This window comes from Salmo salar, chromosome 01 (genome assembly GCF_965601325.2).
Source record: "Salmo salar chromosome 01, fSalSal1, whole genome shotgun sequence".
Taxonomy (NCBI): domain Eukaryota; kingdom Metazoa; phylum Chordata; class Actinopteri; order Salmoniformes; family Salmonidae; genus Salmo; species Salmo salar.
The window spans coordinates 106,841,775-106,864,989 of NC_138291.1; the positions used below are offsets into that span (position 1 = coordinate 106,841,775).

The 23,215-nt window shown below is 45.7% G+C and overlaps 3 protein-coding genes across 4 annotated transcripts in view; 2 read left to right on the top strand and 1 right to left on the bottom strand.

Moving 5' to 3' along the window:
* The window catches only part of LOC106569858 (E3 ubiquitin-protein ligase pellino homolog 1), a 71,105-nt gene extending 61,741 nt beyond the window's left edge, over positions 1–9,364 (top strand). For both annotated transcript variants that reach the window (XM_082978738.1, XM_082978737.1), the window contains 2 exons: positions 6,090–6,290; positions 7,208–9,364. In XM_082978738.1, the coding sequence (XP_082834864.1) occupies positions 6,090–6,290; positions 7,208–7,606 (600 nt within the window). In that variant the 3' untranslated portion in view covers positions 7,607–9,364. The remainder of the gene's footprint in view (positions 1–6,089; positions 6,291–7,207) is intronic.
* A 5,421-nt stretch (positions 9,365–14,785) lies between these two features.
* LOC106569852 (E3 ubiquitin/ISG15 ligase TRIM25-like) lies at positions 14,786–16,646 on the top strand. Its single transcript, XM_014141535.3, has one exon. It carries the CDS (start codon positions 14,863–14,865, stop codon positions 16,114–16,116), a length of 1,254 nt encoding a protein of 417 aa, XP_013997010.1. The 5' UTR covers positions 14,786–14,862; the 3' UTR covers positions 16,117–16,646.
* Positions 16,647–17,780: 1,134 nt separating this feature from the next.
* The window catches only part of LOC106595143 (UTP--glucose-1-phosphate uridylyltransferase), a 28,674-nt gene continuing 23,239 nt past the window's right edge, over positions 17,781–23,215 (bottom strand). The window contains exons 7-8 of the mRNA XM_082978739.1: positions 21,200–21,304; positions 17,781–20,238 (exon numbers count right to left, since the gene is read on the bottom strand). Of these exons, the coding sequence (XP_082834865.1) occupies positions 20,131–20,238; positions 21,200–21,304 (213 nt within the window). The 3' untranslated portion in view covers positions 17,781–20,130. The remainder of the gene's footprint in view (positions 20,239–21,199; positions 21,305–23,215) is intronic.

A 23,215-nucleotide genomic window follows, 5' to 3' on the forward strand; every position in this document is an offset into this window, starting at 1 on the left:
TGGCAGTATACCCAGCCTGTAGTTGATGTGAGCCTGTAGCTTATGGCAGTATACCCAGCCTGTATTTGATTTGAGGCTGTAGCCTATGGCAGTATACCCAGCCTGTAGTTGATTTGAGGCTGTAGCCTATGGCAGTATACCCAGCCTGTAGTTGATTTGAGGCTGTAGCCTATGGCAGTATACCCAGCCTGTAGTTGATTTGAGGCTGTAGCCTATGGCAGTATACCCAGCCTGTAGTTGATTTGAGGCTGTAGCCTATGGCAGTATACCCAGCCTGTAGTTGATTTTGAGGCTGTAGCCTATGGCAGTATACCCAGCCTGTAGTTGATGTGAGGCTGTAGCCTATGGCAGTATACCCAGCCTGTAGTTGATGTGAGCCTGTAGCCTATGGCAGTATACCCAGCCTGTAGTTGATTTGAGCCTGTTGCCTATGGCAGTATACCCAGCCTGTAGTTGATGTGAGCCTGTAGCCTATGGCAGTATACCCAGCCTGTAGTTGATGTGAGCCTGTAGCCTATGGCAGTATACCCAGCCTGTCGTTGATTTGAGGCTGTAGCCTATGGCAGTATACCCAGCCTGTAGTTGATGTGAGGCTGTAGCCTATGGCAGTATACCCAGCCTGCAGTTGATGTGAGCCTGTAGCCTATGGCAGTATACCCAGCCTGTAGTTGATTTGAGCCTGTAGCCTATGGCAGTATACCCAGCCTGTAGTTGATTTGAGCCTGTAGCCTATGGCAGTATACCCAGCCTGTAGTTGATGTGAGCCTGTAGCCTATGGCAGTATACCCAGCCTGTAGTTGATTTGAGCCTGTAGCCTATGGCAGTATACCCAGCCTGTAGTTGATTTGAGCCTGTAGCCTATGGCAGTATACCCAGCCTGTAGTTGATTTCAGCCTGTAGCCTATTGCAGTATACCCAGCCTGTAGTTGATGTGAGCCTGTAGCCTATGGCAGTATACCCAGCCTGTAGTTGATTTGAGGCTGTAGCCTATGGCAGTATACCCATCCTGTAGTTGATTTGAGGCTGTAGCCTATGGCAGTATTCCCAGCCTGTAGTTGATTTGAGACTGTAGCCTATGGCAGTATACCCAGCCTGTAGTTGATTTGAGGCTGTAGCCTATGCCAGTATACCCAGCCTGTTGTTGATTTGAGGCTGTAGCCTATGGCAGTATACCCAGCCTGTAGTTGATGTGAGCCTGTAGCTTATGGCAGTATACCCAGCCTGTAGTTGATTTGAGGCTGAAGCCTATGGTAGTATACCCAGCTTGTAGTTGATTTGAGGCTGTAGCCTATGGCAGTATACCCAGCCTGTAGTTGATTTGAGGCTGTAGCCTCGGGCAGTATACCCAGCCTGTTGTTGATTTGAGGCTGTAGCCTATGCCAGTATAACCAGCCTGTTGTTGATTTGAGGCTGTAGCCTATGGCAGTATACCCAGCCTGTAGTTGATGTGAGCCTGTAGCTTATGGCAGTATACCCAGCCTGTAGTTGATTTGAGGCTGTAGCCTATGGCAGTATACACAGCCTGTAGTTGATTTGAGGCTGTAGCCTATGGCAGTATACCCAGCCTGTAGTTGATTTGAGGCTGTAGCCTCGGGCAGTATACCCAGCCTGTTGTTGATTTGAGGCTGTAGCCTATGGCAGTATACCCAGCCTGTAGTTGATGTGAGCCTGTAGCTTATGGCAGTATACCCAGCCTGTAGTTAATGTGAGCCTGTAGCCTATGGCAGTATACCCAGCCTGTAGCCTATGGCAGTATACCCAGCCTGTAGTTGATGTGAGCCTGTAGCCTATGGCAGTATACCCAGCCTGTAGTTGATTTGAGGCTGTAGCCTATGGCAGTATACCCAGCCTGTAGTGTATGTGAGCCTGTAGCCTATGGCAGTATACCCAGCCTGTAGTTGATGTGAGCCTGTAGCCTATGGCAGTATATCCAGCCTGTAGTTGATTTGTGGCTGTAGCCTATGGCAGTATACCCAGCCTGTAGTTGATTTGAGGCTGTAGCCTATGGCAGTATACCCAGCCTGTAGCTGTACATTTAGATAGTGATATATGACAGTGTGTGTGTCGGTCAGTAGAGGACTCTCCACCAGGCAGGTGACTGGGGGAAACAGAAGCAGTCAACACAGCAGCATAGTGTCCTACAGTATGCCCTTCACACACACCCTACCCCCCCCCCCCACACACACACACACCCTATCCTACCCCACCACACCACACACACACACACACCCTACCCCCCCCACACACACACACCCTACCCTACCCCACCACACACACACACACACCCTACCCCACCACACAGACCCACACACACACACACACACACACACCCACACACACACACACACACCCTACCCCACCACACAGACACACACACACACACCCTACCCCACCACACACACACACACACACCCTACCCCCCACACACACACACACACACACACACCCTACCCCACCACACACACACACACACACACCCTACCCTACCCCACCACACACACACACACACACACACCCTACCCCACCACACACACACACACACACACCACACACACACACACACACACCCTACCCCCCCCCCACACACACACCCTACCCTACCCCACCACACACACACACACACCCTACCCCACCACACAGCCACACACACACCACACACACACACACACCCTACCCCACCACACACACCACACACACACACCCTACCCCCACACACACACACACACACCCTACCCCCCACACACACACACACACACACACCCTACCCCACCACACACACACACACACACACCCTACCCTACCCCACCACACACACACACCCTACCCCATACACACACACACACACACACACACACACACACACACACACACACACCCTACCCTACCCCCCACACACACACACACACCCTACCCCCCACACACACACACACACACCCTACCCCACCACACACACACACACACACCCTACCCCACCACACACACACACACACACCCTACCCCACCACACACACACACACACACACACACCCTACCCCACCACACACACACACACACACACACCCTACCCCACCACACCACACACACACACACACACACCCTACCCCACCACACACACACACACACCCTACCCTGCACACACCCTACCCCACCACACACACACACCCTACCCTACCCCCCTACACACACACACACTCACCCTACCCCCCACCCCCTACACACACACCCTCCCCCTCACACAGACACACCCTCCCCTACACACACACATGCACAAACCATCCATACAAACACGTAGATATGCACATGCAGACATGTTCACACACACCCCACCAGAACCCAGTGCCAGTAGGCCTGTTTGTCCTTCCCCAGTTTGTGTTCAGGGTTGAAGTGATTGTAATTAAGGATAGACCCATAGGAGAACTCACACTCACACACTCCCCAGGGCCTGGAGTCCTTACAGTATGTGTTGATAAAAGCCTTGATTTATAGTGTGTGTGTGTGTGTGTGTGTGTGTGTGTGTGTGTGTGTGTGTGTGTGTGTGTGTGAGACAGGATGTCAGTTGGGTCTCGTGTCGTGTTTGAGACAGGATGTCAGTTGGATGTCGTGTCGTGTTTGAGACAGGATGTCAGTTGGATGTCGTGTCGTGTTTGAGACAGGATGTCAGTTGGGTGTCGTGTTTGAGACAGGATGTCAGTTGGGTGTCGTGTCGTGTTTGAGACAGGATGTCAGTTGGGTGTCGTGTTTGAGACAGGATGTCAGTTGGATGTCGTGTCGTGTTTGAGACAGGATGTCAGTTGGGTGTCGTGTCGTTTGAGACAGGATGTCAGTTGGGTGTCGTGTTTGAGACAGGATGTCAGTTGGGTGTCGTGTTTGAGACAGGATGTCAGTTGGATGTCGTGTCGTGTTTGAGACAGGATGTCAGTTGGGTGTCGTGTCGTGTTTGAGACAGGATGTCAGTTGGGTGTCGTGTTTGAGACAGGATGTCAGTTGGGTGTCGTGTTTGAGACAGGATGTCAGTTGGGTGTCGTGTCGTGTTTGAGACAGGATGTCAGTTGGGTGTCGTGTCGTGTTTGAGACAGGATGTCAGTTGGGTGTCGTGTTTGAGACAGGATGTCAGTTGGGTCTCGTGTCGTGTTTGAGACAGGATGTCAGTTGGGTGTCGTGTCGTGTTTGAGACAGGATGTCAGTTGGGTGTCGTGTTTGAGACAGGATGTCAGTTGGGTGTCGTGTCGTGTTTGAGACAGGATGTCAGTTGGGTGTCGTGTCGTGTTTGAGACAGGATGTCAGTTGGGTGTCGTGTCGTGTTTGAGACAGGATGTCAGTTGGGTGTCGTGTTTGAGACAGGATGTCAGTTGGGTGTCGTGTGTGTTTGTCAGTAATGTGTACCAGCTCTCCAACCTCCCTACAGAGACATGGAGAACAGATGGGCTAGCCTGCCACCTACAGGGCTATACTAGACACTACACCCCTTCAACACTGTGCTTCTTAAAAGTAGACTTTGAGATGCACAAAGTAAACAGCAATATTGTCCGGTCCATTTCCTCAACAACTAAGAGCGTTGAAGCGCGTGGCTAAACTTCTCTGTTGTTTTGGTCCAGTAGCTCAGTCCTTGTAGCAGCGTGAAGTGCACCTGTGTACATGCACAGATACTCGGTGTGACTGAGAGAGTGAAGTCATGCACAGATACTCGGTGTGACTGAGAGAGTGAAGTCATGCACAGATACTCGGTGGGACTGAGAGGGAAGTCATGCACAGATACTCGGTGGGACTGAGAGAGGGAAGTCATGCACAGATACTCGGTGGGACTGAGAGAGGGAAGTCATGCACAGATACTCGGTGGGACTGAGAGGGAAGTCATGCACAGATACTCGGTGTGACTGAGAGAGGGAAGTCATGCACAGATACTCGGTGGGACTGAGAGGGAAGTCATGCACAGATACTCGGTGGGACTGAGAGAGGGAAGTCATGCACAGATACTCGGTGGGACTGAGAGGGAAGTCATGCACAGATACTCGGTGGGACTGAGAGGGAAGTCATGCACAGATACTCGGTGGGACTGAGAGAGGGAAGTCATGCACAGATACTCGGTGGGACTGAGAGAGGGAAGTCATGCACAGATACTCGGTGGGACTGAGAGAGGGAAGTCATGCACAGATACTCGGTGGGACTGAGAGAGTGAAGTCATGCACAGATACTCGGTGGGACTGAGAGAGTGAAGTCATGCACAGATACTCGGTGGGACTGAGAGAGTGAAGTCATGCACAGATACTCGGTGGGACTGAGAGAGTGAAGTCATGCACAGATACTCGGTGGGACTGAGAGAGTGAAGTCATGCATCGTGCTCATCTCAACATCTGCTGTGCTGCTCGTGGTGACGTCATATCGCTGAATCTCAGTTTACATTTTATTAAAGTGTAATCATCTGGACGTTTTAAAAGTAGGTTTAATGTGTGATATTTTAACCAATGTTCTGTTCTGATGATGAAATGATGCATATTGTTGCGTATATTGACGCGTGTTTTGAAGGTTGTCCCCTCTCCACTCAGGTGGAGGCAGAGAGCCAGGAGCTGGTGGATGGCTCTCTGATAGACCTGTGTTTTGAAGATTGTCCCCTCTCCCCTCAGGTGGAGGCAGAGAGCCAGGAGCTGGTGGATGGCTCTCTGATAGACCTGTGTTTTGAAGATTGTCCCCTCTCCACTCAGATGGAGGCAGAGAGCCAGGAGCTGGTGGATGGCTCTCTGATAGACCTGTGTTTTGAAGATTGTCCCCTCTCCCCTCAGGTGGAGGCAGAGAGCCAGGAGCTGGTGGATGGCTCTCTGATAGACCTGTGTTTTGAAGATTGTCCCCTCTCCCCTCAGGTGGAGGCAGAGAGCCAGGAGCTGGTGGATGGCTCTCTGATAGACCTGTGTTTTGAAGATTGTCCCCTCTCCCCTCAGGTGGAGGCAGAGAGCCAGGAGCTGGTGGATGGCTCTCTGATAGACCTGTGTTTTGAAGATTGTCCCCTCTCCACTCAGGTGGAGGCAGAGAGCCAGGAGCTGGTGGATGGCTCTCTGATAGACCTGTGTTTTGAAGATTGTCCCCTCTCCCCTCAGGTGGAGGCAGAGAGCCAGGAGCTGGTGGATGGCTCTCTGATAGACCTGTGTGGTGCCACGCTCCTGTGGCGCACGGCCGAGGGCCTGAGCCGCACCCCCACCGTCAAACACCTGGAGGCGCTACGTCAGGAAATCAACGCAGCCAGGCCCCAGTGTCCCGTCGGCTTCAACACCCTGGCCTTCCCCTCCATGAGACGCAAGGCAAGTTCCCTCCCTGATACAATGACAACACAAAAGACAATATATCCCCCCCAAATAAATGTTTTGCACTTACAGCAGTTATTACATACATTTTCCTTTTGGTTGCCCCAGCGGGAATCAAACTCACGACCCTGGTGTTGATGGCTCCATGCTCTATCAACTGAGCCAGACATTTTAGTCATTTAGCAGACTCTCTTATCCAGAGATACTACAGTAGTGAGTCATTTAGCAGACTCTCTTATCCAGAGTCACTACAGTAGTGAGTCATTTAGCAGACTCTCTTATCCAGAGTCACTACAGTAGTGAGTCATTTAGCAGACTCTCTTATCCAGAGTCACTACAGTAGTGAGTCATTTAGCAGACTCTGTTATCCAGAGATACTACAGTAGTGAGTCATTTAGCAGACTCTCTTATCCAGAGAGACTACAGTAGTGAGTCATTTAGCAGACTCTGTTATCCAGAGATACTACAGTAGTGAGTCATTTAGCAGACTCTCTTATCCAGAGATACTACAGTAGTGAGTCATTTAGCAGACTCTCTTATCCAGAGATACTACAGTAGTGAGTCATTTAGCAGACTCTCTTATCCAGAGAGACTACAGTAGTGAGTCATTTAGCAGACTCTATTATCCAGAGAGACTACAGTAGTGAGTCATTTAGCAGACTCTCTTATCCAGAGAGACTACAGTTAGTGGCTAGGTGGGACAACCACATCTCAGTCATAGTCAGTACATTTGTCCTTAATGAGTAAAGTCAGAGCTAGTAGGGAAAGACCAGTTGTAGAGAAGGCAGCAGGGGGTTTCTGTTCTGTTTGTTTTCTGATGTATCCAAGTGTTTCTGTTGTTGCTGTATGTGTTGCTGGTGACTATTCCATTCTCCCCTTATGGGATTACTTACAATGTATCTCATCTACTGTAGGACACCCCAGATGAGAAGCAGCCGTGGGTCTATCTCCAGTGTGGCCACGTCCATGGTTACCACAACTGGGGGAGCCACCGGGACAGAGACAGGCTGGACCGGGACCAGGAGGAGAGGGAGCAGGGCCGGAGCAGGGAGTGTCCTATGTGTCGAGCCAGTGGGCCGTACGTTCCCCTCTGGTTGGGCTGCGAGGCAAGCTTCTATCTGGACACGGCTCCGCCCACCCACGCCTTCTCACCGTGTGGTCACGTGTGTTCTGAGAAGACGGCTGTGTTCTGGAGTCAGATCCCGCTGCCGCACGGAACACACACCTTCCACGCCGCCTGTCCCTTCTGCGCCCAGCAACTGAGCGGCGAGCAGGGATACGTTAGACTCATCTTCCAGGGCCCACTCGACTAGGGGGACTATTTGTCCTTGGTCGGAACTACTTTCTTTTTGGTCGCAAAGGAACGACGCTTCTAACAAAAAGCATATAACTTCCAACTCCCTGGGATTTTGGGGCGGGGGGATTTTCTGGACTATTCTCTCTGTTTCTGTTTGTCTCTCTGTTTTTAAGTGACCTTTTCTATTTTTGATTTTTATTGGGAATGAAAACAAAGATTTCTATATTTTCATGTGAAACAGAAAAAGAAACCAAAACACTACTGGGGGATATAATTGAGTTTCTGAAAGAACTGTAAACTGTATTTATCTATTGTACTAACATATGACCACATATGGGTTTATTCTCCTTTATTGTTGCAATATCCATCCGTATCCATGTTTAAGACTTAAAGTCCTTTATTTCTGCCCAGACTTCATAATAACTCAACTCCAAAATGAAGACAAGCTACATTAGTTATTCTCCTTTACTCTTCTTGGTCAATATGCTTCACTTCAATACTCTTTTAACATTTTTATTGTGCTATTAGACTATAATAATAGCAGATTTCAAGGTCAAGGGTCGTATTCACTAGAAGCAAACAGGAAGGAACCTACCTCAATTGGTCTAATGAGAAACGTTTGTTTTCCGTTGCGAAACGTTTTGCTACGGTATGCAGTAATGAGTACGACCAAGGTGTGTTTTGGGGGTTCAGTTTTGTGTATAGCGGTGTGTGTGTGTGTCCCTCCCCCCACATCATGTATCTATTGAGTATCCATGACAACGTCCTGTCATATTGAAACCTCTGTGTTGTCTGTCTGATGGGGAGTTCTGGCTGTGTGTAAGGGGTGAAGTTTCCCCGAAGTACAGATCTAGGATCCGCTTCCCCTCCCCCAATTCTAACCTGAACCATTAGTGGGGAAAATGTGAAACTGACTCAAGATCAGCATCTAGGGGCAACTCCACCCTACACCGTGTTATAACTGTTAATTTTTTCCCACAAGGCATTGCCATGACCTTTCACATTTGAAGCAATAGATTTGGACGCAGACTTCCTACTTTTCGAGCAACTTGGGATTTGTAGTCCCTTGATTGGTTAGATAGATTGACAGCTATGTGATTGCTGTCTGTAGTTATGAATGAGTGTTGAACACACACACACACACACTGTTGCCTGTGTAAAGACAGACCGGTCATGTTGAATGTCATTCTCTTCTTAAGTATCTAGTCGTCACGATAATTCTGAATGGAACAGTATTTATAGGGACAAAATACCTCAGTGTAAAAAGTAGTCCTGAACTTCAACCTTCAGAATTCAGTGGGGGGAGGGGCATTACTTAGTATAAATTGTCTATGGATGGTATTTGATCATGTTTTTACTCTGAGTGTGTATTTTGTGTACAGTATTTTGTGGGTTGGTTCTTATATCCTTTTTGGGACCTAAAATCCCGACAGTCCCCACAAGGCTAGTAAAACAAGGGAAATTCTCCCTCATGGGGACATTTACCACATCCTCATGAATACAAAGGCAATTTTAAGCTCAGCTGTTAAGTTTAGGGAAAATAGGATTTTGAATGGAAATGAATTTTAGGTCCCCACGTGGGTAGAAGAACATAGTGTGTGTCAGTATGTGTTGTATTGTGTACAGATGGTATCTCCACTCTCTCTGAATCTGACTGATACTCACCTCAGGGAGAACACACACACACCTGTCTGGTCCATAGATACACACACACACACACACACACACACACACACCTGTCTGGCCCATAGATATACACACACACACCTGTCTGGCCCATAGATACACACACACACACACACACACACACACACACACACACACACACACACACACACACACACCTGTCTGGCCCATAGATACACCACACACACACCACACACACACACACACACACCTGTCTGGCCCATAGATACACACACACACACACACACACACACACACACACACACACACACACCTGTCTGGCCCATAGATACACACACACACACACACACACACACACACACACACACACACACACACACCTGTCTGGCCCATAGATATACACACACACACCTGTCTGGCCCATAGATATAGCACACACACACACACACACACACCTGTCTGGCCCATAGATATACACACACACACCTGTCTGGCCCATAGATACACACACACGCCTGTCTGGCCCATACACATCCAAACAGACACTCTCCATGCAACAGACTTCAGAGGATACCTCATCAGTAGTTAAAGGTGTCTGTCTTGTCTTCTACAGCCCACTGTCCACAGCCTCATGTTTATACTCTACGTAAGTACGCAACACAAGCCAAGCCAAATGGCTGTTAGGGTTATTGTGTAGTAAAAATATACAAACGTGTTCAGTCCTGCAATTTCATAATTACGCCGCATCACCATGTTGTGTAGGTTGTTGCGTAGGGTGTATAATACCCTTAACATCTTGTCTGTCAGCTGTTCTATGGACTTGTCAAAGGCACTGTGTTCCTCTTTATTGGGGAACGTGTGCAAGTAAGGGCTTTACTCTCTGGTCGTCCCTAATGGTACTCTGTTCCCTTCATAGGGCTCGGGTCAATAGTAGTGCACTGTATAGTATAGCCAGGACGTTAACCGATCATTATCCACACCGGCAGTACCCATCACTTATCGTATTAAACCGATCATTATCCACACCGGCAGTACCCATCACTTATCGTATTAAACCCATCATTATCCACACCGGCAGTACCCATCACTTATCGTATTAAACCCATCATTATCCACACCGGCAGTACCCATCACTTATCGTATTAAACCCATCATTATCCACACCGGCAGTACCGATCACTTATCGTATTAAACCCATCATTATCCACACCGGCAGTACCGATCACTTATCGTATTAAACCGATCATTATCCACACCGGCAGTACCGATCACTTATCGTATTAAACCGATCATTATCGACACCTGCAGTACCGATCACTTATCGTATTAAACCGATCATTATCGACACCTGCAGTACCGATCAGTAGTAGTAGTTTAAAGGAGAATAATACAAACTGTGGTGCAGATTAATGTTATAAACAGATTGTTCTATTTATCGGTATCGCATCAATTCAGGCAATTTATCTCCATATCACCCAGCTGTACTATATAGGGAATAGGGTGCCATTTTGGACTCAGCCAATGTCTGTCTCTGTATACTGTCTGCATGGTGTCTCTGTTTCTCTACCCCTCTCTCTAGCTCTGGTCCTGGGCGTTAGTGAAGGAAGGCTGAGCAGTAGCACCCTGGACCAGAGCTAGAGTATCTCTTCTGTCTGGAGGATTTCTGATGCTTTAAGGCAAAAGCTGAGAATGTTTTCTGATTTAACAGTTTTTGTACCGACTTTAAACAATAAAGTTTAAAACATGACACATTTTATATTTTCATTGTATTTTCATTTGTATTGTTACTCAAATGTTGCCATTGTATTGTGAATAGCGTTAGCTCAACTCTGTCCTCTTGTGGTTGAAATGATCTGTGTTATTTCATAGTCACATGATACTAGAGCCTTTCTCTCTCTTTGTCTCTCTCAGCATTAACATATTCATAATCTCTTGTGGACAGACTCAAGTAACGTGTGACGCAATTATTCTCAATTGTTGTAGTTCCGGGTTTCTGAGATTAACAAGTTAATTCAACTTCTCTGTGAGAAGAAAACCAGGACATCTTCCCCCTGGATGAGTTCTGACATCTACATCTTTTACTCCCTTCATTTCTACCTCTTTCTTCCCTCCGTCCTGTCAGAGCTGCTCCAGAGAGTCAATAAAGATAAGCTGCTCCCAAGAGTTAATAAAGATGAGCTGCTACAGAGATTCAATAAAGATGAGCTGCTACAGAGATTCAATAAAGATGAGCTGCTACAGAGAGTCAATAAAGATGAGCTGCTCCCAAGAGTTAATAAAGATAAGCTGCTACAGAGATTCAATAAAGATGAGCTGCTACAGAGATTCAATAAAGATCAGCTGCTACAGAGATTCAATAAAGATGAGCTGCTACAGAGATTCAATAAAGATGAGCTGCTACAGAGATTCAATAAAGATGAGCTGCTACAGAGATTCAATAAAGATGAGCTGCTACAGAGATTCAATAAAGATCAGCTGCTACAGAGATTCAATAAAGATGAGCTGCTACAGAGATTCAATAAAGATGAGCTGCTACAGAGATTCAATAAAGATGAGCTGCTACAGAGATTCAATAAAGATGAGCTGCTACAGAGATTCAATAAAGATGAGCTGCTACAGAGATTCAATAAAGATGAGCTGCTACAGAGATTCAATAAAGATGAGCTGCTACAGAGATTCAATAAAGATACTACTAAAGCCTCCGTCCTGTCAGAGTGGATGTCAGGTGTGATGTGTCAGTGTCTTGTGATGTCAGAGTTGTGTGTGTCAGTGTCTTGTGATGTCAGAGTTGTGTGTGTGTCAGTGTCTTGTGATGTCAGAGTTGTGTGTGTGTCAGTGTCTTGTGATGTCAGAGTTGTGTGTGTGCCAGTGTGTTGTGATGTCAGAGTTGTGTGTGTGCCAGTGTGTTGTGATGTCAGAGTTGTGTGTGTGTCAGTGTCTTGTGACGTCAGAGTTGTGTGTGTGCCAGTGTGTTGTGATGTCAGAGTTGTGTGTGTGTCAGTGTCTTGTGACGTCAGAGTTGTATGTGTGTGTCAGTGTCTTGTGATGTCAGAGTTGTGTGTGCCAGTGTCTTGTGATGTCAGAGTTGTGTGTGTGCCAGTGTGTTGTGATGTCAGAGTTGTGTCAGTGTGTTGTGATGTGTCAGGCTTTGTGGAACTGTTTTGAAGAGGGTTCTCTGTAATGAATGTGTGTCTGTGTGAGAGAGGAGGGTTGTTAGTGGTTTATTCTGATGGAACAGGAGAGATGCTTTTGAATTAGTCCAGATCAGAGCTTCTTCTTCACTTTGATCTGAGTGCAGGGGCTGAGACCAAAAAACGCTTCCTCTCCGTGTTCATGCATGTCTTGATTTTCTCCACGGTGAATCTAACATGCTACTGTATAAGAACAATGGACGTGTTCTATTATTACTATACCAGGCCTAGAATATAACACACCTTTATCCAATCGCTGTAGTGTGTAGTGATGTGTAAAATACAGACGTCAAGCTTCACTAATGTGCTGCTGATGCATATATCATATCCCTGTTGGTTTAGTGGTTTGTGTTATAGTTTAAACACTCCTATCAGACCTGCAGACCAGAGAGAAGGTGCTGTTGCAGAGTTATTAAATGTGTCAAATTCATTTATTGTTACTGTAATGTTTTTGCACATCCGTGCAGTTTTTCCCCTCGGCAGTCACAATCTCCGGATGTGTCCCAAGTGGCACCCTATTCCCTATGTAGTGCACTACTTTGGACCAAGGCCCATAGGGTTCTGCTGAAATGTAGTGCACTACTTTTGACCAAGGCCCATAGGGTTCTGCTGAAACATAGTGCACTACTTTGGACCAAGCCCCATAGGGTTCTGCTGAAACATAGTGCACTGTATTTGTGTGGGATGTCTAAGTGGGATATGGGGCTGTAATTTTCTCTCTTTAAAAGTGATTGTATGTAGGACACAACAGGACAGTAGTGTCTCTCTGGAATCTGTCAGCGATCAGGAGAACACATATAGAGTCCCAGCTGTTCAGTCTCTCTGGAGAGGAATGGGACCTCTGCTTTGATTCAGTCTCTCTGGAGAGGAATGGGACCTTTGATTTGATTCAGTCTCTCTGGAGAGGAATGGGACCTCTGCTTTGATTCAGTCTCTCTGGAGAGGAATGGGACCTCTGCTTTGATTCAGTCTCTCTGGAGAGGAATGGGACCTCTGATTTGATTCAGTCTCTCTGGAGAGGAATGGGACCTCTGCTTTGATTCAGTCTCTCTGGAGAGGAATGGGACCTCTGCTTTGATTCAGTCTCTCTGGAGAGGAATGGGACCTCTGCTTTGATTGTCTCTCTGGAGAGGAATGGGACCTCTGCTTTGATTCAGTCTCACTGGAGAGGAATGGGACCTCTGATTTGATTCAGTCTGACTGGAGAGGAATGGGACCTCTGCTTTGATTCAGTCTCTCTGGAGAGGAATGGGACCTCTGCTTTGATTCAGTCTCTCTGGAGAGGAATGGGACCTCTGCTTTGATTCAGTCTCTCTGGAGAGGAATGGGACCTCTGCTTTGATTCAGTCTCTCTGGAGAGGAATGGGACCTCTGATTTGATTCAGTCTCTCTGGAGAGGAATGGGACCTCTGCTTTGATTCAGTCTCACTGGAGAGGAATGGGACCTCTGCTTTGATTGTCTCTCTGGAGAGGAATGGGACCTGTCTGATAGATGATCAGCAGGGTATCTGTTATATCTGTCTGATAGGTGATCAGCAGGGTATCTGTTATATCTGTCTGATCAGCAGGGTATCTGTTATATCTGTCTGATCAGCAGGGTATCTGTTATATCTGTCTGATCAGCAGGGTATCTGTTATATCTGTCTGATCAGCAGGGTATCTGTTATATCTGTCTGATAGATGATCAGCAGGGTATCTGTTATATCTGTCTGATAGGTGATCAGCAGGGTATCTGTTATATCTGTCTGATCAGCAGGGTATCTGTTATATCTGTCTGATCAGCAGGGTATCTGTTATATCTGTCTGATCAGCAGGGTATCTGTTATATCTGTCTGATCAGCAGGGTATCTGTCATATCTGTCTGATCAGCAGGGTATCTGTCATATCTGTCTGATCAGCAGGGTATCTGTTATATCTGTCTGATAGATGATCAGCAGGGTATCTGTTATATCTGTCTGATCAGCAGGGTATCTGTTATATCTGTCTGATAGATGATCAGCAGGGTATCTGTTATATCTGTCTGATAGATGATCAGCAGGGTATCTGTTATATCTGTCTGATAGATGATCAGCAGGGTATCTGTTATATCTGTCTGATAGATGATCAGCAGGGTATCTGTTATATCTGTCTGATAGGTGATCAGCAGGGTATCTGTTATATCTGTCTGATAGATGATCAGCAGGGTATCTGTTATATCTGTCTGATAGATGAACGTAAAGACCATGATGAACCAGTCTCAGCCAGAGCAGAAAGGACTGAGAAACAGGGATGCAGGATATCTCAATGTGTCCTCTGCAGGCAAGGATTTGCACACTGCACACAGAACCAGGAAGTTTCTTATTACCCTTGTGGAGGCCACTCCTCCTCTGCACAAACAAGGAAATCGAAAGTTATCTCTGATACTCCTCTACGCTGTTTGTTAGTGAGTGTCAAAATGGCAGAGGCATTTTTTGAAGATCGGGATTCATTTAGCTGTTCAATCTGCCTGGATCTACTGAAGGATCCGGTGACTACTTCCTGTGGACACAGCTACTGTATGGGCTGTATTGAGGGCTGCTGGGATCAGGACGACCTGAAAGGTGTTTACAGCTGCCCAGAGTGCCGACAGACCTTTGTCCAAAGGCCTGTTCTGAACAGAAACACGTTGCTGGCTAAAGTGGTGGAGAACCTGAAACATACTGCTCTTCATGCTGCTCCACCTGCTCACTGTTATGCTGGACCTGGAGATGTGGAGTGTGATTTCTGCACTGGGAGAAAACACAAAGCCCTCATGTCCTGTCTGGCGTGTCTGGCCTCTTACTGTGAGACTCACCTCCAGCCTCACTATAATTTCCCTGCCTTAAAGAAGCACATGCTGGTCAAAGCCTCCACACAACTACAGGAGAAGATCTGCTCTCATCATGACAAACTGCTGGAGGTTTACTGTCGTACCGATCAGCAGTGCATCTGTTATCTGTGTACCATGGATGAACATAAAGGCCATGATACAGTCTCAGCTGCAGCAGAGAGGACTGAGAAACAGAAGCAGGTGGGGGAGAAGCAACAGAAATCCCAGCGGAAAATCCAGGTGAGAGAGAAGGAGATGCAGAAGCTGAGACAGGCTGTGGACTCTCTGAAGCTCTCTGCACAGGCAGCCGTGGACGACAGCGAGAGGATCTTTACTGAGCTGATCCGCACCATGGAGACAAGGTGCTCTGAGGTGAAGGAGCTGATCAGAGACCAGGAGAAGGCTGAAGTGAGTCAGGCTGAAGGCCTCCTGGAGCGACTGGAGCAGGAGGTGGCTGAGCTGAGGAGGAGAGATGCTGAGCTGGAGCAGTTCTCACACACAGAGGACAACATCCACTTCCTCCAAAGGTTCAAAGACCACAGTGCCCCCCCTGTTTCTGAAGAGATGCCTGCCATCATCCTTAACCAAGGTTGTGATTTTAAGACGGTGATGACCTCTGACCTCCAGGAAAAGCTGATGCTCTGCTGTAAGGAGGGAGTAGTGAAGATATCAGCAGCAGTGAAAGCTGTCCACATACTGCAGTCAGCAAAGCCAAGCACCAGAGCAGCAGCATCTGGACTACAGTTTTACGGAACGTATTATACAGAAGGCAATTTAGGAAAACATAGTGTTTTCGGGGGATTATGTGTTCATTGTGGCAAGAGAAAAAGGGGGCATGGCCACATGAGTGAATGTTACTAGTTATATTAAGGAGTGAGTTGATAATACTATTGTCATCTTGTAGATAAACTGTGTGTCCTTAAAAGGAGCAGGAGAGAGTGTGTGTTTGTTGTGTGTCACAGTATCTGTATATTCTGAAATGACATGTGAAGTCACACACACCTTAACTCCACTCACACACTCACCATCCAAAGTAGACTTAAAGCCAGTGGTGTAAAAATAGTTTAAAGTACTTCTTAAGTAGTAGTTTTTTATCTATACTTTATTTTATTATTTATTTTTTGGACAACTTTTACTTTTACTTCACTACATTCCTAAATAAGTTAACGTACTGTTTACTCCACTGACACCCAAAAGTACAAGTTACATTTAGAATGCTTAGCAGGACAGGAACATGATCCAATTCACACACTTATCAACAGAACATCCCTGGTCATCCCTACTGCCTCTGATCTGGTGGACTCAATAAACACAAATGCTTTGTTTGTAAATTATGTCTGACTGTTGGTGTGTGCCCCTGGCTATCCATAAATAAATACAAATAAAAATGGTGCCGTCTGGTTTGCTTTAAATAAGTAATTTGAAATGATTTATACTTTTACTTTTGATACTTAAGTATATTTAAAACCAAATACTTTTAGACTTTTACTCAAGTACTATTTTACTGGATCACTTTTATTTGAGTCATTTCCTATTAATGATCTTTACTTTTACTCAAGTATGACTATTGGGTACTTTTTCCACCACTGGTTAAAGCACTAAATACTGTTTGTGTTTTCGCTGACCAACTGCTTGGGCAGGCCTTATTTCCACTGACCAGTGCTTATCTTTATGTGAGTTCCCAGGACTCTGCACACACACTCCCCTGCTCCTGCCACTGCTCAGGCCATTAACAGTGTAGGTTTACCGGATCACTAGCTCTGCGTTACCTTGTGACAGCAGTATAATTTCCTTCAGCCTGCGGAGATTCTCAAAGACCTTGAGTCGTCAGAGTGGAAATAGTTTTCTGCAGAATGTGCACTGTGGACATGGACCGTGTTCAGCAGGACTCAATTGTGTGCAGCTATCTAAGGTACTGCATCTCAGTGCAAGAGGCGTCACTACAGTCCCTGGTTCGAATCCGTGATTGGGAGTCGCACAATTGGCCCAGAGTCATCCGGGTTTGGCCGGGGTAGACCGTCATTGTAAATAAGAATATGTTCTTAACTGACTTGCCTAGTTAAATAAAGGTTAAATAAAACAAAAAACATCTCGAAGACTGTTGAACGGTTTGCACTGGATAGGATAATTGTGTTGTTGAGTACAAACCGGCAAGTAACGTAGCAAACAAAAACTGGGCGGTTTCAAACACTTTTGAAAAAATGTCAAATAGGGCCTACGTAACCTCCAGGAAAGACCAGCAGCTGTCCCAGAAAACCACTCATGTGAAGTAAAGAGTTTGAGAATGAAAGAACAGTACAGATGCTGTATGCTGTACTTTATTGTAATAAGAGTGAAACTCGGGGTTCAATGAAAGGTGTGTTGTCGACAAGCACACTGAAAATATGCCTTTTAAAGGCAATTTCCCTGACATTCACAGAGATCGCAAACACTACGGATGTTGGCTCAAGTGTAAATTACCTTTAAAAGTCTAAATTCCCATAGTAGTCCTGTAAAACAGTTAAACACAGACAAGAGGCTTGAGCTAATTTCATATTGCACTTTATTCAGCTCGAGGGTAGCATCAGCTGCAGCTGGGACCCCCTTCAGACTCAGGACAACACTCGTATTGCTTTCAGACTCAGGACAACACTCGTATTGCTTTCAGTCTCAGGACAACACTCGTATTGCTTTCAGACTCAGGACAACACTCGTATTGCTTTCAGACTCAGGACAACACTCGTATTGCTTTCAGTCTTAGGACAACACTCGTATTGCTTTCAGACTCAGGACAACACTCGTATTGCTTTCAGTCTCAGGACAACACTCGTATTGCTTTCTGACTCAGGACAACACTCGTATTGCTTTCAGACTCAGGACAACACTCGTATTGCTTTCTGACTCAGGACAACACTCGTATTGCTTTCTGACTCAGGACAACACTCGTATTGCTTTCAGACTCAGGACAACACTCGTATTGCTTTCTGACTCAGGACAACACTCGTATTGCTTTCAGACTCAGGACAACACTCGTATTGCTTTCTGACTCAGGACAACACTCGTATTGCTTTCTGACTCAGGACAACACTCGTATTGCTTTCAGACTCAGGACAACACTCGTATTGCTTTCAGTCTCAGGACAACACTCGTATTGCTTTCAGACTCCCGTTCTGCAGACAGTAGGCCACTCATTCAACCGTCTGATAGTAGGGACTTCATTCAAGCCGTAGTGCTGAAGATCTGCGCTATAGCGCAATAGAAATGTAAAGGCAACGTTAGCGTAGACCGCATTCACGATAAACGTTTCATAATTTAAATTGCGCTATAATGCTGAGCTTCTGTGATACGGATTGAATCGAGCCCTAGGTCTCTGTGTGTCATCGACTCTCCTACAGTAGGTCTCTGTGTGTCATCGACTCTCCTACAGTAGGTCTCTGTGTGTCATCGACTCTCCTACAGTAGGTCTCTGTGTGTCATCGACTCTCCTACAGTAGGTCTCTGTGTGTCATCGACTCTCCTACAGTAGGTCTCTGTGTGTCATCGACTCTCCTACAGTAGGTCTCTGTGTGTCATCAACTCTCCTACAGTAGGTCTCTGTGTGTCATCAACTCTCCTACAGTAGGTCTCTGTGTGTCATCAACTCTCCTACAGTAGACCTCTGTGTGTCATCGACTCTCCTACAGTAGGTCTCTGTGTGTCATCAACTCTCCTACAGTAGGTCTCTGTGTGTCATCGACTCTCCTACAGTAGGTCTCTGTGTGTCATCGACTCTCCTACAGTAGGTCTCTGTGTGTAGAACAACACTTGAGCAGAAAATGCAACCGTTCTCTCTCTTTCTGGACAGAGAGCTATTGAAGAGAGGGATGGAGAGAGGGATATGGAGAGGGATGGAGAGGGATGGAGAGAGGGATAGAGAGAGGGATAGAGAGAGGGATAGAGAGGGATATGGAGAGGGATATGGAGAGGGGGATGGAGAGAGGGATGGAGAGAGGGATGGAGAGAGGGATGGAGAGACAGTAAGGTACAGGTGGAATAAGATTACAGTGAAATAATTTTGATGTAAAAAAAAAAAGACTGACAAACTCCTTCAAAATATTTTCTGATAAAAGTAACAATAATATTGTCGACTGGTATTCCTTCCATATTGTTGTGGACATTATATAATATTGAATTGTCAATTAGGGCCGGGATGCAATCCGATCCCGCTTTGTCTGTAATGCATGTTTTAAAGGCAATGTTCCCACGTTCATGGACACCAAATTCACGGTAAACACTGTATATGTCAGCTCAATCAGGAGTTACCTTTAAATGGTGCATTGTCCAAATCCGCGATCGGATTGAATCCCAGCCTAAGACTGTACTAACATGTACAGTGGATATTGAATCTCCCATTGACATCACATCCATATGACTTGTATCATCATTCTCATCCAGTAAGGGAATCTGATGGGTAGGGAGCTGAAATACTACAGGTAAAGTATTGCATGGATATCACATCACATCCCTATCTGTTGGGAATGGCACCCTTCTCTAAGGAGTTTATTTCAAGGAGTCTGGATCAAGTCTGGATTGGTCACATGATTGGGGTGCATGTTTCTGGTCACATGATGGTGGTGGATGTGCCTGGCTTGGTCACATGATTTGGGTGGATGTGTCTGGCTTGGTCACATGGTGGATGTGTCTGGATTGGTCACATGATGGTGGTGGATGTGTCTGGCTTCGTCACATGATGGTGGTGGATGTGCCTGGCTTGGTCACATGATTTGGGTGGATGTGTCTGGCTTGGTCACATGGTGGATGTGTCTGGATTGGTCACATGATGGTGGTGGATGTGTCTGGCTTCGTCACATGATGGTGGTGGATGTGTATGTGGTGCTGGAGGAGTAGTTAAAGGCTTCAGTGGTCCAGGATGCGAAGGTTGCCCGACACAATCTTGTTCTCCAGTATCGTTCCTGCCGGGATGTCGATACGATCTCCGTGATTGGCTATGATGATTACCGTTCCCTACAGGGAGAAAAGGAGATAGAGAGGAGGGACGTAAAGAGTTAAAAAGGCAAGTTCAGGTTTAGTTTATTTGCTTTTTACTATAATTTATGACCCTTACATTTTTGCTTTGAGACAAATTTCAAAAGGCATTTGGCCATAAATTGTTATTATAAACATCCTTAATTCCATCTTGGCCCATCACCACTATCATTATTGTAAAGTTCCTTCATTCCATCTTGGCCCATCACAACTATCATTATTGTAAAGTTCCTTCATTCCATCTTGGCCCATCACAACTATCATTATTGTAAAGTTCCTTCATTCCATCTTGGCCCATCACAACTATCATTATTGTAAAGTTCCTTCATTCCATCTTGGCCCATCACAACTATCATTATTGTAAAGTTCCTTCATTCCATCTTGGCCCATCACAACTATCATTATTGTAAAGTTCCTTCATTCCATCTTGGCCCATCACAACTATCATTATTGTAAAGTTCCTTCATTCCATCTTGGCCCATCACAACTATCATTATTGTAAAGTTCCTTCATTCCATCTTGGCCCATCACAACTATCATTATTGTAAAGTTCCTTCATTCCATCTTGGCCCATCACAACTATCATTATTGTAAAGTTCCTTCATTCCATCTTGGCCCATCACAACTATCATTATTGTAAAGTTCCTTCATTCCATCTTGGCCCATCACAACTATCATTATTGTAAAGTTCCTTCATTCCATCTTGGCCCATCACAACTATCATTATTGTAAAGTTCCTTCATTCCATCTTGGCCCATCACAACTATCATTATTGTAAAGTACCTTCATTCCATTTTGGCCCATCACAACTATCATTATTGTAAAGTTCCTTCATTCCATCTTGGCCCATCACAGCTATTGCTCTGAGATAATATAGGACCAAGAGATTTCCCTGACCTTGTGACCTAGCCAGGAAAAACTCAGGGGCCTGTAAACTCACCTTAAGAGAAACTTGTTTTCCGAACGTGACGTCACCGGACACAGTCAGGTGATCCAGCTCCAGCATATCAGGGATGCTCTCGAAACGCGTCTGGTATTCCTGGACCTGTTAAAACACACAGACAGACAGACAGACAGACATGTAATGCTGAGTTTAGCACAGTAACAAATACTTTGAGGAGAGGGAGGGAAAGAGAGAGCTCTATCTTGGTATATTTATTCCCATTGGATGACCTATATAAATAGAAGATGAATGTATGGTAGTACAACAATAGAGCACCACCTCAACATGTATGCAGAGTTTGGTGTGTTTAGCTTTAGTTCAACTGTAGGAGGATATAGTGAGAAGAAAAGGACAAAAAGGACAAGGATCTTAGATTCCCTACGCATGCCCCATTCAAATGTACTGTGAATAAAGGTCAGCATGCCCCATTCAAATGTACTGTGAATAAAGGTCAGCATGCCCCATTCAAATGTACTGTGAATAAAGGTCAGCATGCCCCATTCAAATGTACTGTGAATAAAGGTCAGCATGCCCCATTCAAATGTACTGTGAATAAAGGTCAGCATGCCCCATTCAAATGTACTGTGAATAAAGGTCAGCATGCCCCATTCAAATCCACTGTGAATAAAGGTCAGCATGCGCCCATTCAAATGTACTGTGAATAAAAGTCAGCATGCGTCCATTCAAATGTACTGTGAATAAAAGTCAGCATGCCCCATTCAAATGTACTGTGAATAAAGGTCAGCATGCCCCATTCAAATGTACTGTGAATAAAGGTCAGCATGCCCCATTCAAATCCACTATGAATAAAGGTCAGCATGCGCCCATTCAAATGTACTGTGAATAAAAGTCAGCATGCGTCCATTCAAATGCACTATGAATAAAGGTCAGCATGCCACGTCCATTCAAATGTACTGTGAATAAAGGTCAACATGTAGAGGATGTATCTGAACCAACAAACACCAAGAGGAGGTGTTTCATCAGGACGGGCTATTCAACTATGGTCCTTAAGAAACACTTCTGTTTTTTCTTCTCTCCTAATCAGGGACTGATTCAGACCGCACACAAGGTGAGTGAAGTCTTTCACCAATCAGAGACATTCATTAAACAATTAAAAGGTAAGTCAAGGATTTTACAACTTGATGTAAGATGTTTCCCTATGGGAAAAATGAATGGTGGAAAAATTATTGGAACCATTTCCCTGTTTGACTGCTAGGTTTTATGGGTTTTATGACACCTCCACCGTGGGGCTCTATTTAACATTAAAACAAATATTTATTGGTTGCTCAAATGCAATGCGCTTGTCAACAAAGCACCTTTGATTAAATCTTGCCCTCAGCAGTGGAAATCCAGCCTTACCTTAGTAAAGGAGCTGCCCAGCTTGACGTGGGGCGTGGTTAAGGTTAGTTAGTAGTTACAGTAAGGTTAGGGTTACATTAGTTACCTTAGTAAAGGATCTGCCCAGCTTGACGTGGGGCATGGTTAAGGTTAGTTAGTAGTTATAGTTATAGTAGTAATGTTAGGGTTACGTTAGTTACCTTAGTAAAGGAGCTGCCCAGCTTGACGTGGGACATGGTTAAGGTTAGTAGTTACAGTAAGGTTAGGGTTACATTAGTTGCCTTAGTAAAGGAGCTGCCCAGCTTGATGTGGGACATGGTTAAGGTTAGTTAGTAGTTACAGTAAGGTTAGGGTTACATTAGTTGCCTTAGTAAAGGAGCTGCCCAGCTTGATGTGGGGCATGGTTAAGGTTAGTAGTTACAGTAAGGTTAGGGTTACGTTAGATATCTTAGTAAAGGAGCTGCCCAGCTTGATGTGGGGCATGGTTAAGGTTAGTAGTTACAGTAAGGTTAGGGTTACATTAGTTGCCTTAGTAAAGGAGCTGCCCAGCTTGACGTGGGACATGGTTAAGGTTAGTAGTTACAGTAAGGTTAGGGTTACATTAGTTGCCTTAGTAAAGGAGCTGCCCAGCTTGATGTGGGGCATGGTTAAGGTTAGTAGTTACAGTAAGGTTAG

Coding starts and splice junctions, on each gene's coding strand:
- LOC106569852 (XM_014141535.3), top strand. CDS start 14,863: ATGGCAGAGGCATTTTTTGAAGATCGGGATTCATTTAGCTGTTCAATC.